At 54.5% G+C, this 16,286-nt stretch overlaps 2 protein-coding genes across 4 annotated transcripts in view; one reads left to right on the top strand and one right to left on the bottom strand.

Moving 5' to 3' along the window:
- Positions 1-7,413, bottom strand: part of TMEM253 (transmembrane protein 253) — a 48,705-nt gene extending 41,292 nt beyond the window's left edge. Inside the window, exons 1-8 of the mRNA XM_070044940.1 lie at positions 6,868-7,413; positions 5,173-5,266; positions 4,892-5,053; positions 4,450-4,560; positions 4,301-4,357; positions 3,753-3,863; positions 3,491-3,637; positions 2,365-3,137 (exon numbers count right to left, since the gene is read on the bottom strand). Of these exons, the coding sequence (XP_069901041.1) occupies positions 3,057-3,137; positions 3,491-3,637; positions 3,753-3,863; positions 4,301-4,357; positions 4,450-4,560; positions 4,892-5,017 (633 nt within the window). The 5' untranslated portion in view covers positions 5,018-5,053; positions 5,173-5,266; positions 6,868-7,413 and the 3' untranslated portion in view covers positions 2,365-3,056. The remainder of the gene's footprint in view (positions 1-2,364; positions 3,138-3,490; positions 3,638-3,752; positions 3,864-4,300; positions 4,358-4,449; positions 4,561-4,891; positions 5,054-5,172; positions 5,267-6,867) is intronic.
- ZNF219 (zinc finger protein 219) lies at positions 7,216-16,058 on the top strand. Of its 3 annotated transcripts, none has more exons than XM_030844189.3 (5): positions 7,216-7,271; positions 7,354-7,789; positions 12,841-14,248; positions 14,599-14,730; positions 14,992-16,058. In XM_030844189.3, exons 1-5 carry the CDS (start codon positions 7,231-7,233, stop codon positions 15,594-15,596), a joined length of 2,622 nt encoding a protein of 873 aa, XP_030700049.2. In that variant the 5' UTR covers positions 7,216-7,230; the 3' UTR covers positions 15,597-16,058. The 3 variants fall into 3 exon arrangements, with proteins under 3 accessions (XP_030700049.2, XP_060150541.1, XP_030700045.1); XM_060294558.2 differs by lacking the exon at positions 7,354-7,789 and adding an exon at positions 12,456-12,547 and having other exon boundaries at positions 7,229-7,271; XM_030844185.2 differs by lacking the exon at positions 7,216-7,271 and adding an exon at positions 12,456-12,547 and having other exon boundaries at positions 7,746-7,789.
- The last annotated feature ends 228 nt before the right edge of the window (positions 16,059-16,286 follow it).

The following is a 16,286-nucleotide window of genomic DNA, read 5'->3' as shown; positions in this document are numbered from 1 at the left end:
GTCTTTAAACAGAATGTGGGCTCTCTAGTTTGCCATAGTTCCCACCACTCATTAACTCATACCTAATCTGCTTCACTCATTTACACCACTTCTCGTCCCTATAGGCAATTTACTTTCAACCTCTGAAGTGCTTTATAGTTTTAAAGTATTTTTTCATGTGTGATTTTATTTGAGCCTTGGTACTCCAGTAAGATAGAGAGGGTAAATATTATAATCTCCATTTAAGCAAAATGTAGTTCAGAGAGGTCTGACTTGCCCAAATTTACACATCAAAACCAGAGTCTAGATTTCCTGACTCCCATTATTATTCTGGGAGGAAAATTTCTATTAAGAACTTCATTTTAGGGGCTTCCCTGGTGGCGCAGTGGTTAAGAATCCGCCTGCCAATGCAGGGGAAACGGGTTCGAGCCCTGGTCCGGGAAGATCCCACATGCTGCGGAGCAACTAAGCCCGTGTGCCACAACTACTGAGCCTGCGCTCTAGAGCCCGCGTGCCACAACTACTGAAGCCCATGTGCCTAGAGCCCGTGCTCTGCAACAGGAGAAGCCACTGCAATGAGAAGCCCGTGCACCACAACAAAGAGTAGCCCTTGCTCACCCCAGCTAGAAAAAGCCCCCCACGTAGCAACAAAGACCCAACACAAACAAAAATAAATAAATAAATAAAAAAGAACTTCATTTTAGTGGTTCATGGAACAAAACCAAAGAAGTAGATATGGGCATAACTGCTGGAATGGATGAATTCCAACTGCTAAGCTGTTCAAGAATCATTGCAAATTACTACCTCCCCTTCTTTTAATGAAGTATTTCTACTCCCCTTCCAGGCATATGAAGAGATCGCCCTTCTAACCATCCTGAAATTGCGTGCGACTGTATGACTTGCTTTGGCCCATGAAGTGTGTGTGGAAGTGATATGTATCCCTTTGAGGCAGAAGCATTTAAGAGCCCATGAACAATTCTTCATGCTTACTTCACAACTGGGGAAGGGGGTGGGGATAGGGGGTATTGGTCTCATGGTTACACGATAGGATCTCAAAATGGTGGCACTCCATGGGCTTGGTTACCTGAATCACCTACAAGGAGCAGAGCAGCCTGCCAGACTACCCTAGACATGTAGTGTGAGAGTTACCTTTGCAGTTTTAGGCCACTGAGATTTTGGCATTGTTACCACAGTATAACCTAGCCTAACCTCATACAAGGTTCATCTGCGTGGTGACTGAACTTCTCCAAGAACTAAAATGCAATTTCTAGACATCTGATCATATCACTAAAAGCTGTTGCTCCTAAGTGGAAGACAGTGAGAATGAATTGATTTTTACCCCCAGCTTCCTCAGCTACCACCACCTTCTGATTTTGAAGAAAGCATTCTGAGTCCTTCACAGATGAGCTCTCCATTATTCTGGCATTTAGACTGGGAGGAGAAGAAGGGGGAGGCCCAGATCTTGTTTTCACCATTCCAGAGCCTAATCCCAGAACTGTCCCCACCCACTAATAGTCACACAATCTTGTCATAGGGCGACTATTACCCAAGGTGTCGCAAACAGAAAGGAGCTGCCGCTGGCGCCACTGCAATGTCAGGGCAACGCAGCCAGGCTGCGCTCTTTCCTCACTGGTGCCTGGGCTTGGCTAAGCCCGGAGAAGCAGCATTCTCTAGGGAAAGAAGCCTTCTCAAGTGGGAACAAAAATGAGTGTGAGGCGCACACCCATCCTGGGCACTATGTGAATTTGGGGTGAGTTCTCTTAGTACTGCAGCTCTGGTCAACTTCTAGTTTTTCTAGCCGCTAGTAAGCTGTCGGGCTGGTGCTACAGGGTGCTCCCGTTTTCCTGGGCTTTTCTCAAGCCCACCTGAGCCTGCCATCCTTGCACACTTGCAAAGATCATAAACGGTGGGGTTTGAGCAAAACCAGAACTTCAGCAACCGCCCCGCAGCTGGGATCAAAGGTCGGCTGGTCTGCCGAGAGGCTGAGCCTGCGCAGTCCCGCTCCCACCTTGGAGAGAAAGGGTGGCGGCAACGCGGGCTCCTTACACCGGCGTGCTCGCAAGAGGCGGGAAACCTTAGGTCGCGTCGCCGTGTCCCTCCCTCTTCCTGCCCAGTCCACCCGTCTGCCCAGCCAGTCCGTCCTCCTCAGGCGCGTAGGCCCCGGGGGAGGGGGATGAGAAGTGCTCTGGGCTTCTGACTCATCATCTCCAACCCGTTTCTCGCGCGCGCTCCAAGTCTCAGGACTTTGCACCTGGGCACTGTGGGAGGGGGCACGGCGACAGCATCTGGGAAACCCTAGCTCTGCCGACGGCCAGCCCTCAGCCCCTGCCCGTCTCCGAAGCTGCCGGATGTAGGAATGTAGACCCACAATCAGCTCTCCGTTACCGAGGTTGGGGTGGTGGCGCCCCCGCGCAGCATAGCCCGTCCGGCTCCTCCCTGCACGCTGGGCCAGTGGTCGCGTCCGAAGAAACTCTCAGCTAAGCCCCGACTTCCAGGGTTTCGCGTCACTTAGCCGATGCACAGCGCCCCTACCGCGGAGGGAAGGTTCTTTATTTCCCAGCGGGCCACAGGGTAGCTGGGCATCCTGGGATTTGTAGTCTCCGCTAGAGTAGAAAGGAACCGGATCGAAGCGAGAGAACGAAAGCACCCGTTGTGAATTGATTTCAGAGAGTGGGCGTGTACGGGTTTTTAGTGGATGGGATTGTGAAAGGTGGAAATCTTGGAAACAGTGAAATGAGGCATATGTGAAGCAGGATGGGGAGGCAGTGGGGAAGGAGGGTGAGGATAGAAGGGAGAAAATGGGTCTAGCTGAAAGTTGGTTTAAGGATATCCTGCAGGCGGGCAGATTTTCAGGGCGGTGAGGTGGTTTAAAACTCGGTCTAGGTATTGCTTTCCGCAGCAGGGGAGGAAAAAGAAAGGGACCTAGTGTGAATGAAGATTGAAGGCACTCCACCAGACTTCAAGTAGGTCTCAGGGGACTCCATCTAGTTTGAGTTCGGTGGAATGGGGTGCAGGAGGGTCTGGAGAATGCTCCCGCCGGGTAGGAAAGCAACACCTGTCTGCTTCCTCTTGCCAGCTCACTCATTTGTTCTGTTTGCTCTGCTAGCCACCGTGGGACCAGTCTCCAAATCAGGAACTTCCTCTAATTCTGAGAGACCCTGAAAACAAGACAGGTGTGAAGCAAGCAAACTATAAGGGTGAGAAATGAGGAATCCCAGACAGATGCAGCTTCCTCCTCTCGCATTTTTTTTTTTTTCTCGTGTTCCCATAGCCCTTCCAATATTTACGCAGATTTCTAATGCTCTCCCACATTTTTAGCCCCATTTAGATACCCGATTCACTCTTACCCACCACTAGGGGAGAAATGTCCAAAGCCAGAAAACCAACCAGTTTCAGTTTAGGACCCCTTCCTTTCCGGGCTGCCCCATTGTTTTCCCTTAAGTACCATCGACCAGGATAGCCAGTGAAAAAATGAACTGCTAGCTAGCTGCTTCCTCCCTGCCCTCAGTACCTCCTGCAGCTCCTGGTAGTGCAGATTCTGGCTCCAGCAGCATCCTGGCTTCCTCTGGCTCAGCAGGAACAGGGAGTATGCTGAGACCAGCACTCCGCCTAGGGTGAAGGCCTCAGCACTGAGCTCCAGCACCAGCAAACCGGCTAGCTGTAGGTAGATAGGGCTGAGGGTGTGCTGCAGGGGACCCTGCACCTATTTGCCCCTGCCCTTTCCCCTCCTCTGGCCTCCTCATCCCCCCACATTCTCCTTTATTCACTTGTACCTGGGAGGGGACAGTTGGGGCAGACATCAAGGCTGTCTTCGCCACTTCGACCACCAACGCGATGAAGCCCAAGATCAGATTGAAGGTGTTGAACAGCATCATGGCGTGCACCTGCCAGTGAGTTAATTCAGCCCTGCCCAGCCTAGGGGACTCACTGCAACCCCAAGCCCCACCTGTAGCCTAGCTGAAAACAAAACTCAGCTCCTGGGCTTCCCTGGTGGCGCAGTGGTCGAGAGTCCGCCTGCCGATGCAGGGAACACGGGTTTGTGCCCCGGTCCTGCACGTCCGGAGCCTGTGCTCCGCAACGGGAGAGGCCACAACAGTGAGAGGCCCGCGTAACCCAAAAAAAAAAAAAAAACAGCTCCTATTCTTCCACCTCCAAACGGGACCATCAGCCCTCTAACTTTCTTGTTTCCCTCCTCAGTCTTTTAGACCAGTCACGGGCAGATAACTAACACAGTTAACAGTTAGAAATCCACTTCCTGGGCTGAGGTGTGTGTGTGTTTTAGGGGGTGGGAGAATAGTACTGCATTCTCTTCCCCTCTCACCTTCCAGAGACGGGGTGCTCTGCGCAGCTCAAGGGTTACAATCCCAGTGAGGAGACCCTGAATGATGAGAAAGGCAAGTGGTGAGCTCTGGCCCATTAGGGAGGGGCCCCCAGGACCTTCTTTCCACCCTCCCGTATGGTAGTTCTTACCATTACGCCAGGCCCAAGTGGCAGTGCTGTGGCCATGTGACAAGCAGAGTTCAGGCAGGCAACTGAGATAGCAAAGGGCACCACAGCCACTGCCAGCCATAGCTGGCTCACCTGGAGGCCGGGTGCAGGGTAGTTGGAGGAGAACTGTTAGGGATTCCCTTCCTTCCTCCCAAGTGGTGGAGAGTAGTCAACCAAGAGCCATAAAAGAAGGGGATATCATTTAATTTTTTCTGCCTCATGTCATAGTTCAGTTACTCAACTATGTGTTTTCCCCACATGATGGAAGCTACTTGGAGATTAAGGGTCTTGCATTGTTTATTCTGTTTCCTCCACCCGCCTCCCACTCAGAGCCTAGCACAATTTCAGACAGATGATAGGTGCTCACTAAACATGGGTGGAATTGAACTGGGGTACAAGTTGGGGTGGGGCAGCCTGGCCTCACCGCCAGCACCAAGAGGTGCCCACTCTGCCTGTGCCTGGCCCAGTGCTGTAGCTTTTCCAGACGAAGGCTGGGTCTGTCTTGAAGGCTGGGTCTGTCTTGCTCTCGCTGACCAGCTCTCTCCTCCATGGCTCCCTTGACCACTAGAGCTCAGTGCTTCCTAGCCTGGCAAAAATTCATTATGGCACCTATCAGGAGACAGGACATACAGCAACATCTCTTTCAGCTGCCCCTCTGCCTGCTTCCAATATCCAGGGAGTTGAGGCTCAGGGCCTCACACTTACCTAGTCTGAAGCAGCTGCTCCAAAGGGATGGGTCCCAGCTGGCCCTGGAGCTCCTGGTAGGGCCTGGTAGCTCAGAGCAGAAGACAAAGTTGTCCTGGCAGAGACAGGCTATCAGGGCTGGGGTGTGGTGGGGCAAAGGTCCCTATGAGGGCCTCAGGATCCAGGGAGTGGTGCTGGGTAGATACCAGCCTCAGTTCACTCCACAAGACACCCAGCCCTAACTCATTCTGTTCCTGTTTCCTACTGACCCCATCTCTGCCCATCCTGGGTTCCTCTTCTGATCACTCACCTCATCCACTCACCTTATACATGGACACTACCACCCTGGGCCCCAATTTCTCCCCCATTTCCATCTAATCTTTCTCCTTTTTTTAGGGGGCTTTCTCCTCAAATTACTTGCTGTTCCCTAGGGAAATCCCACATTACCCTCTGAATTAGTCCCATCATTACTGCTTGAAGATTTGTCCCAAGACCAGCCAAGACCTGGCTTCCTGTCTCTCACTTTCTGGACAGTTTCTCCTCTCTCATTCCTTTCTTGAAGGATTTACTCTGGATCGGACACTGACTAAGTGGATGGAGAGCTCTATTTATAGTAGGGATTGCTTTTGACTCAGTGATAACCTGCAGCTAGACATGTATAGAAGATGGTCCTTAAATGGTCAGTTTGGGGAAGGACACTATTGCAACAATTAATATTTTTGAGGGACAGAAGTTGCCTTGCAGTCAGGCAAGTTCTGCCACTTTCCGACCTGTGTGGCCTTGGATACATTATTCTACCAATTTGAACCTCAGTTTGTTGAAACTGAGTGATTAAAAGGGGGATAATAATATGACTGTGAAGGGTTGTTGACTCAGGGTAGGTGCATAATAACCATTAATGGTGCTGATGAGGTCATACTGATGTACCTCATATACTACAGGGCTTATTCAGAAGCTAAGCTGGGGTCATTTATTCATACAATAAGCAGAATCACATGAGCCCAAATATATATTCTGTACATCAAAAATAGGAAAAGTCCATCTTGGTGCAGAGCCTGAGGTCTGGGGGCAATGAGACCTATGTTCAAAGCCCAGATCTACCTGGGTGACCTTGGGCAAGGTACTTAATCTCGCTGTTTCCTTATCAATAAAGGGAATACCAATCTCAAGAGATTGCCTTAAGTATTAAAAGAGAAAATGCATATGAACCAACTCAGTCCAGCACCTGGCACATACATGCTCAATAAATGTTAGTGGCTATTATTATTATTATTGATGACAGAAGACGACTGAGCCAGAAGACCCCCAGGAGTTAGTACCAGGAGGCAGGGTCCTGGGAGGCAAGTGGCCTTTGTAAGCCACTTCTGCCCTGCTCAGTGCTGGGCCAACACTCACTGGAACACTGTGCCCACTCTTCTTTCCTGGGGAGTGGAAATCACATTTAAAGGGACCCTGAGAGCTGTTGTGTGTCTACCCCCTCCTCGATCCTTATGTACATTAATTTTATTTTGTGGCAATGGCCTGATAGAATGTGAGATGTTGGGCTGAGTATCCCTGAGCTGGTAAGCCAGTGGAAAGCGACTCTTTTAGCCTCATTTCCCTTACCTGTAAATGCAGACCAATTATATTTCACAGTGTTATTAGAAAGATTATATACTATTAAATATGTGGACAGGCATTCGGTAAATATTGATTAAATCTAAGTATCCTACTTACAAATTTGTAGTCCCTGTCTGGATTACAATCTCCTCCAGAGAGGGTACGACATTCCCCTCATGTGTTCATCCCCCACGGCGCTGAGCATTGGTGCCTGGTACTTAGTAAACACTCAGTAAATATTTGTTGTATTGAAGAGCCATTAAAGTGACTTAAGGAATGGAAAAATAGAATTCGAGAGGAAGGAGCAGGAATTGTTTATCAAGAAGAGAAAGGACCGGAGAGTAACTTTAATAATGTTTCTTATACGGCAGACATTAACTATCTCTATAATCGCCCCTCCTCCTCCCCCAAAAGAGAGACAGAAATTGTAAGGGAGAGGCTTTGAGATAAAACCCCAGGAAGAACTTCCCGAGTCTGTGCATGTTGGGGCAGAAAGAGCGGCAGAGCCAGCTCCTTCCCTGGTATGTCCGGGTTTAGGGTGGGAGGGGCAGTCCGCTTGGAGGCTGGGGGAAGGACGAGATGACCTTTCAAAATCTCTTCCAGTCTCCTGTTGGAATCATCCGTGCGCCCCACCCCCGCTCCCTCCCTCCTTCCCTCCGACAGCGCCCCCAGTCTCCAAACGGCCCGCACCCCGCCCCTGGCGGCCGCCTCTCGCGGCTCCCGGGGTCCCCAGCTCCCTGTCCCCGGAGCCAGAGCCCCGCTCCCGCTCTCGCTCCCGCGCGGCTCCCAGCCCCGCCGCGCCGCCCCCCGCATGCTAATGGCCGGGCCGCCTCCCGCCGCACACAATGCGGGCCAGGGCCGGGGGCGGGGGACCGGGGAGGGGGCGGGGGCCGGGCCGGGGGCGGGGGGGCCGGGGCCCGGCGCATCTCCCCCGGCCCCACGTAACGCTGACGCCCGCGCCGCCGGCCCGCCGCCCGCCGCCGCCGCCGCCGCCGCCGCCGCCGCCGCCGCCCGCTCCGCCGCCGCCCGCCCGGGGCTCGTGAGTAGCCGCTCCCCCCACTCCCGGCCCCCCCTCCGCCACCCGGCCCCCGCCCCCGGCCCCCGCCCCCCCTCCCGGAGGGGGGGGCCGTTACGCGCTCCCGGCTCGGAGCAGGTGCAGGGGGCGGGGGCGGGGGAGGGGCGCCGGCTCGGCCCCAAGCAAACTTCGCCCAGAGCTCCTGGGGGGGCGGGGTGGGGGCGGCGGCCACGGAAGCCTGGAGAGCTAGGGGGGCCTCGAGGGAGGGGGGGCAGGTGGGGGAGCCGGGAAAGCGGACACCAAAGGGGAAAGGCCAGCGGGGGCGGGGGGGCGGGCGTCTTTGTAGGGGCCCGAAGGCAGGGCGCGAGGGGCCTGGGGGTGCGGGGCGGCAGAGCTGGGAGCCAGAGTGGATGAGTGCCCCCCGGCCCAGGTAGGGCTGATGGAGGAGGGGGAAGGGACCCAAACTCTCCGGGAGCGGGGGGTGGGGGAGGGGAGAGGATGGGGGGTGCTTCCCTCTCTGCGTCCCAAACAAAGTGTCACAAAGAGCTCGGCCGGCGGCAGCGGCGGAGGCGGCTGCAACTCAGCTTTTGTTCTCCCGGCCCGGGTAGCTGAGCCCTGGCCTCCCAGTCTCCCGACCCTGTCCCCCATCATCCTTCTGGTTTATCTTCCCCGGGAGGGGTCTGGGGTGCTGCTGGAAGAACCTCTTGCACAGGATGAAAGGTCTTGCCCTACTTGCCAATCTACTTCTGGGAGGGAGATTTTCCCAGAGGCTCTCCTACCCACTCCCCACCCCCTAATCTGAGAACTGAGGTTCATATGGGTGCCAAGACTCTGACCTTTCTAGGGTCAGCTCCAGCTAAAGGGGCTTAGGGCTGGCTACATGCCCCCTCCCCCAAATCCAGGTGTTCCAGAACTTTCAGAAGAGGGGTCAAGTTGGGACATGCCCCTGGGATAAGATTCTCCATGGTGGGGTGGCTGTAGGTGAGCAGGTGTACCTTCCTCTCACCTCATGCTGTACATTTGAAACCCATGACTGAGGTCTGTAACCCCAACTCAGGGCAGTGAGGATGGAGGGAAGGAGTCTTTCCCAAGAACTCAATCTAAAAGGTGGGCAAGCTATGCTGTGGGGTCAGTTTGGGGGAGCCACCTGAGCAATGAGGTTCAGAGGGCCATGGAGAGGAGACCATAAAAGTGAACTACTGGCATGTCTGTGTGATAAAGGTGGTCTTGACTCTAGACCACCTAAGGAGTTCCCTTTCCTTTTAACTCCATCTAGTGCAGCGTTAATCGATTGTTAGGGGACTTGGAAGGTATAAGGATTCTCAGAGGGAAAAACATCAAGTACAATATTAGAAATGACCAGAGGTGGAGACCTAGTCACAAATATACTTCAAGTCCTGAACACTTGCCCCTTACACTTTGACCCTAAAAACTTTTGAACCACAAAGCTTGAGGGACCATCTTCATGGTCCTCCAGTCAGCAGATGCTTCTATGTACTTGTCCCAGTTGTTTCTAAGAGTCTTCTCACCAACCCTTCCATCCTTCCCTACTCAGTAAGGTTTGATGGTCCACACCAGCTCTCCTAGCACATAAAAGGAAATGCCCTGTTGCTTTCGAAAGATTTTGGATCCCTATCCCTGGCCCTGTATCCCTATAGAACCCAAATAAGGGTAAGATAACCCTTGATTCCCTGTGGGGGTGGAAAGTAGGTCAGTGCTACTGTCTGGCTAAGTGTCATGGATGGTGTTTAGGCCTGACTATAGAAATTGGCATGACTATAGAAAACTCTGACTATTGCCCACAGGCAATACATGCATAATCTAGGTCCCAAGTCAGTTCATAAAATCTGGGGCTCTGTCAGTGCTTTCTCCTATTGAGAAAAACTCATGGGATCAGGTTCTTGGGACCCCATTTGGTGAGGAGATGATTCAGGAGATCTTGACTGGGCCTAGGAGGGTCTCAGTGGTTTTGTTGATTTGAGGCCACCCTCTGGGGAAACTTTCCCTTCTTGGGAATTCAGCTTCAATTTGGGCCTTCTTGTATATCACTGGATTTCCGTCTTGGAAACTGCTATGTGCAAAGCAGGTTTTTTGTTTTTGTTTTGGGGGAGGAAGCTTTTGCCCAATTCCTACTCTACTTGCCTTGGGTATGAGGTCAGCCTCCCGTGAGGTATTTTGTTTACTATCCTATAGGCAGTTTTAGGGGCCCTAGAATCTTCTCAGAATCAGAGTATGTGCCCATAGGTTAGTCAGCTATGACCATGCAGTATTCCCAGCCTCCCCCCTCCTCCCCCACCATCTGCTTCCTCTGAATATACCAGATTGGCTGTACACCAGGATGTTCCGGGAATCCCCAGGAGAGCAACAGAATGTGATGGACCCAAATACGATGCCTCAGTAACTCATTCCAGGATGTACAAACTGTAACTGTCAGAACACTCCTTATAGCTAATTAAAATTCTTCTAGTTACATCTATTTTCTATTATATCTGTCTATTTTCAGTGACATCCAAAAGGCCAAAATAATCCCTCTGGTACCACTATTTTTTTTCCCCCTCTATGGTTTCCAGATAGGAATTTTTACAAATCCTCTGGCTTTTCTCAGTGCCTTATCTGTGGTGCTAAAATGGCAAATGTGGCCCCTCTAGTACTTCATTGCTCTATGGTACGGAGGTGGCCAAAGTGGCTCCTCTGGTAGCCCACTGCACTCTCCATGGTACTGAAGGAATGACCATTTGTTTCAGCATCTCTCTGGGGTGCAGAAGAGTCCTGTGACTCAGAACCACAAAACTTTTGAACTGGAAGGGACCATCAGTATAAATTAGTGCAACCCTCTTATTTTACAGATGAGTAAACCAGGAGGTTAAGTGATTTACTGAGGATTGCAGGGGCTATTAATGGTCTGACTGGGCCCACAGTAGTCTTGCACCCCTCAGTCGTACTCTAATTCACCTTTCATTATACTACTCAGCGAACTTGGCTAGGCTCTTGGTCTCAGTAAAGGGGCTTATTTGGAGGATCCAGAAAGTGAGGGTGGATGCCTTAATTTGGAGCTACAGAAATACAGATATTAAAAGTGGTGCTGGAGGTTGTTTACTGATCCTTGGACAAAGACATTTTGTTAATTAATCTCTTAATAAAATTCCCATAATGCAGATTCCAAATGTAACAGGTACCTGCCCCTTCATAGAGTCTTATTCTATCTACTAAATGTCAAAAATTAAAGAAGCCTTGGATCTCCAGAGCCTTTTCTCGTTGCAGGGCTGACTCCTGGCTCAGTTCTCTTCTATTAAAGATCCTTAAGCAAAGTAATGCTGAGTCCTTTTCTTTCTCAGTAACCGATTTCAGTTTCACAATGCCTATTGTAAGGAAGTTCTTTATATCTCAAATATTCTTTGTCTCAGGCAATAAAAAAAAAAAAAAAAAAAGGTTAGGCCCACATTTGTCTAGCCTTGACCAGATACAATTCTGTATGTAAATAAGAAAGGTAGACTGGATGATTTCTCGTCCATTCTCCTAGGCCTATTTCCATGAATCTTAATTCTGGGGTTGCTTCTAAGTCTTAATGCTAACCTCCTCTGCAGCTTAGAATCAGGAGATTCCGCCCCCCCCCCCCCCCACCACTGGCCACCAAGTCCTCTTCCTCTCACTGCTCTTCATCCTCAGAACTGGAGCTCTGTACATCCCAGGCCCAGAGAATTTTAGCCTGGAGAACTTTAACCCTTTCCAGCTCAGAGTATGTGCTGAGCCCCTATCTGTGCAGATGGCCCAGCCCCGCCCCCCGTCCCTCACTCCAGCCTCTTGAGCTCAGAGCCTGTGTAATCCTCCTCTTGTGTGAGGGAGCCTCTCCCCTGCAGAGAGGAGGAAAGCCTGCTTTGGAACAGCCCTGGACAAAGGGGCTGAGATGCCCCATCAAACTGCAGGCTCCAAGGTTTGAAACAAGGGGATGAATCCTATCCGGTATTTGCAGTTTTTAACCCCTTCCCAAAGCCAGCAGCGCCCCTTAACTTCCACTCCTCCCCCAACTCTCTTCATTCCCTCTCCCTCTGGCTCTCTCCCCCTTCATGCCCCTCCCCCTCTGTCTGTCTCCAGACTCTCTGCTGCTGGGAGGTGTTTCTCTCCCATGCATGAATGAGTCTCTGTAATGAATGGAAATGAATGGATCAGGAATCCAGGCGGAGGGAGGAAGAAAGAGGGGGAAAGACAGAAAGACAGGGTAAAGGCAGAAGGAAGAACTATGGAGCCTGGAAGAATGTTTGGCTGGCTGGTCAGTTAGCTGTCTGAGAGCAACTGGTCCCACTTGGATAACTGGGGAGCATGGCAAGCCCACCCCATTTGCTCTTCAAGCTGCACAGCCCAACCTAAATGAGAGAAGGGTATATACTGTGATGGTCTTCTCCACCACGAGGGTGGAGAGGAAGTTGGGGGGGCGACTTGGTGGTGGTAGTGGTTGTTCTGGACAAGGCATTTAATATGAATAATTTGGGGGAAGAAATCTGGGTTATCAGGGAGACTTGTGGGCAAATAAAGAAGTACAAGTTTTGAGACAGCAGCCCCCTCCTGTCTCAGGATGGAAGGAAGGAGAAGGGATAGGTTTCAGAGTGCTAAGAGTCTGGGGTTCGGGGTGACTCTTCCCACTGCTGAAAATCAGGGCTCACCTCTTCCTCCAAATCTGTCTCTCTTGCTTTAGCTCTTCAGCACCTGTTGCCTTCACTAGCAGCTTTTCCTCCTCCTCTTGCCTGCACTCCTCAGAACCAAAGAATGTGAAGGGGGTCCATGGAGGTGAGTGAAGCTCTGGCCTGAACCTATGAGTACCTGCAACTATACTTCCTCCCCTCCCTACCTCTCTTTCTCTCTCTGTCTGGCCTCCCATTATCAGAAGTTGTTTTCGTGGCCCTAACAGCTCAATTCCCATTTATCCCCCAGCCTCCCCAAGGTGAGTGGGAGGGGCACCCGGTGTTCGTGGTTCAGGCCCTGACCCACCCTCCCTCGGGTTCCTCTGGCTCTCCATGCCCTTGCTTTCCCCACAGCTCTCCCTTCTCCACCTTTTGCTCTACTCACATCTTTCTCCACAGGGCTCACGTCCCCGCGCCCCGGGCGGCCACCTAGCGCCGTCGCCACCGGCCTTCGACGGCGAACTGGATCTGCAGCGCTACTCCAACGGGCCAGGCGTAAGCGCCGGGTCTCCGGGGATGGGAGCAGTGGGCTGGTCTGAGAGTCGCACAGGCGAACGGCGCTTCCCCTGCCCTGTATGCGGGAAGCGCTTCCGCTTCAACTCTATCCTGGCTTTGCACCTACGGGCGCACCCAGGCGCCCAGGCCTTCCAGTGCCCGCACTGCGGCCACCGTGCTGCGCAGCGGGCCCTGCTGCGCTCGCACCTGCGCACGCACCAGCCTGAGCGCCCGCGAAGCCCCGCCGCGCGCCTGTTGCTGGAGTTGGAGGAGCGCGCGCTACTGCGGGAAGCGCGGCTGGGGAGACCCCGGAGCTCAGGGGGCCTGCAGGCCACCCCTGCCACTGAGGGCCTGGCGCGGTCCCAGGCTCCTTCATCGTCCGCCTTCCGTTGCCCCTTCTGCAAAGGCAAGTTTCGCACCGCGGCAGAGCGCGAACGCCACCTGCACATTCTGCACAGGCCCTGGAAGTGCGGCCTGTGCAGTTTCGGCTCCAGCCAGGAGGAGGAGCTGCTGCACCACAGCCTGACGGCCCACGGAGCTCCTGAGCGCCCCCTGGCGGCAACCTCGGCTGCACCCCAGCCTCAGCCTCCACCCCAGCCTGAACCCAGATCCGTCCCTGAGCCCGAGCCGGAGCCTGAACGTGAGGCAACCCCCGTCTCCGCGCCTGCTGCTCCCGAGGAGCCCCCCGCGCCTCCGGAGTTCCGCTGTCAAGTGTGTGGCCAGAGCTTTACGCAGTCCTGGTTTCTCAAGGGCCACATGCGCAAGCATAAGGCCTCCTTCGATCATGCATGTCCTGTTTGTGGCCGCTGCTTCAAGGAGCCCTGGTTCCTTAAGAACCACATGAAGGTGCACGCCAGCAAGCTGGGCCCACTGCGTGCCCCGGGGCCTGGTTCTGGGCCTGCCCGGGCCCCCCAGCCTCCTGATCTGGGCCTGCTGGCCTATGAGCCTCTGGGCCCCGCGCTCCTCTTGGCCCCGGCGCCCACCCCGGCTGAGCGCCGTGAGCCTCCGAGCCTCCTGGGATACCTGAGTCTGCGAGCCGGCGAGGCCCGGCCCAATGGTGAGGGCGCTGAGCCTGGGGCTGGCCGCAGCTTTGGAGGCTTCCGCCCACTGCCCTCTGCTCTCCCAGGCCGGGCTCGCCGGCACCGCGCGGAGGAGCCAGACGAGGAAGAGGAGGTGGTGGAGGCAGAGGAAGAGACCTGGGCCCGGAGCAGGGCAGTGGGCCCTCTGGCTTCACTGCCCCCACGCCCAGGCGAGGGCCCAGGGAACTCTGCGACTGCTGCGGGGGCCCCGGCGAGGTCCAGCGCCACGCAGGGTACGTAAGGGTCTCCTTTCTCTGAGGATTTCGGCATCCTGGGTGCACTCTGACGCCACCACTGCCCTCCTGTCCCCTCCTTTTTAAAAAGGAGGGGACAGGAGGGCAGTTTCTTATTTCTTATTTTTAAGAATTTTCTTATTTCTCAATTTTCCTCCCCTGGAGGCTTTACAACCTTTTGAGGGTACATGTCCACTCACAGCAAATCAGACCTCTCAGGTTCCTGCAAACATTCTGTTTCCTTCCGGGCTGGGAGGGGAAGCAATCCTGTGGGTGGGTATGGGGACACATGGCCCTAATAGGGTTAGGGCAGAGGGTCTCTCTGACTTCTTTTAATGTGTGTATTGCAGAAGAGAATGGGCTCTTAGTTGGAGGGGCCCGGCCTGAAGGGGGCCGGGGGGCCAGCGGCAAGGACTGCCCCTTTTGTGGAAAATCATTCCGCTCAGCGCATCACCTCAAAGTGCACCTGCGAGTGCACACAGGTGAGGGGGGCAGCCTCCGGGGTGGGGAGGGGCATGGAGGGCAGGAAGGGGGGTGAGAGGGCTTGGGAAACGCCGGGAGATGACATTCGGCAGCCTTCGGATTGTCCAGATGAGATCGTTAGGAAACGCCTCTTAATTAAACGAGAGGGGTGGGAGAGGCGCGGTTTTCCTCCTGGCCCGGAGGTCTGTACGCGGAGTGAATTGCGGGTTAGGGCTGGCAGTGATTGTGACTTGGGCCCTATCGCACCCCCCGCCCTCCAGGAGAGCGCCCCTACAAGTGTCCGCACTGCGACTACGCGGGCACCCAGTCCGGGTCGCTCAAGTATCACCTGCAGCGCCACCACCGGGAGCAGAAGAGCGGGGCAGGCCCCGGGCCTCCTCCAGAGCCGCCACCCCCTTCCCAGCGGGGTGCAACCCAGTCGTCGGGAGCCAAACCGGCTGCGCAGCCTGCGACCTGGGTGGAGGGCACAGCGAGCTCCCGGCCTCCCTCGAGCGGCGCCGCGTCGGGGTCCCGTCGGAAGCCCGCCAGCCCCGGGAGGACCCTGCGCAACGGGCGAGGCGGTGAGGCCGAACCCCTCGACCTGTCCCTGCGGGCAGGGCCGGGAGGCGAGGCTGGGCCGGGGGGTGCCCTCCACCGATGCCTCTTCTGTCCCTTCGCCACTGGAGCCCCCGAGCTCATGGCCTTGCACCTGCAAGTGCACCACAGCCGCAGGGCTCGGGGCCGAAGGCCGCCCCAGGCCGATGCATCCCCGCCCTATGCCCGAGCACCGTCCGGAGAGACCCCTCCCAGTCCTCCGCAGGAAGGGGAGGAGGGCCCCGGGCTGTTGCGTTCAGGAGAGCCTGGGCTGGGGGGACAAGAAAGGTAGGGAGCCCTCTTACGGGCTATTAGCTTAGTGAGTTTACCCCGCAGGAGCGGGGCTGCGCTAGAGGTAGTTGGGTAGAGCAGCCAGCAGGGGGCAGCGTGGGACCCATATCCCAGCCCCGGGCGGACCAGAGGTGGAGGGGGCAGAGGGCGTTAGGAGGGTGGGTGGGCGATACCCACCCAGCCCAAGAGAGTCACAGTGCCTTAGAAGTGGCAGGGGTGAGGATCAAAGAACGGGGTCCCAGGGCTGGCAGGAGTGTTCCTGGTGAGGGGCAGCTTTGCCAGTCTTTGCTGGTCCATAGGCGTGAGAGTTTATTTTTGTACAATGGGTGGGGGTGGGGGCACTGTACCCTTCTAGCCCCTCCAGGGGCCCTGTAGACGTTGCTATTTTTGGTACGATTTCTGTCATCCCTGTCGCAGAGTTGTGTCCCCAATAAACAGGTGTCTTGAGGCACAGGGCACTGTGTCTGCCTGCCTATGTCCTGTCCTCCTTGGGCCACTGTGTCCAGAAAATAGTCATCTCTTCTGGCACTTTTTATCACCCAAAGACCTTGGTAAGAAACTTGGGCTTTACCTTCAGGCTTTGGCTTAAGTAGCTCAGGGGTGGGGCCCAGGAACTAGCATTTAACAAGTAGCCTAGGGGATTCTCATGTACTGTGGACCTCTGAGGACCTCATTTTGAGAACTGCTGAAT

The sequence above is a fragment of the Globicephala melas genome, chromosome 2 (assembly GCF_963455315.2).
Source record: "Globicephala melas chromosome 2, mGloMel1.2, whole genome shotgun sequence".
In the NCBI taxonomy this organism is placed as follows: domain Eukaryota; kingdom Metazoa; phylum Chordata; class Mammalia; order Artiodactyla; family Delphinidae; genus Globicephala; species Globicephala melas.
The sequence above is the reverse complement of the archived record's forward strand: the minus strand, read 5'-3'. Positions and strand labels throughout refer to the sequence as shown.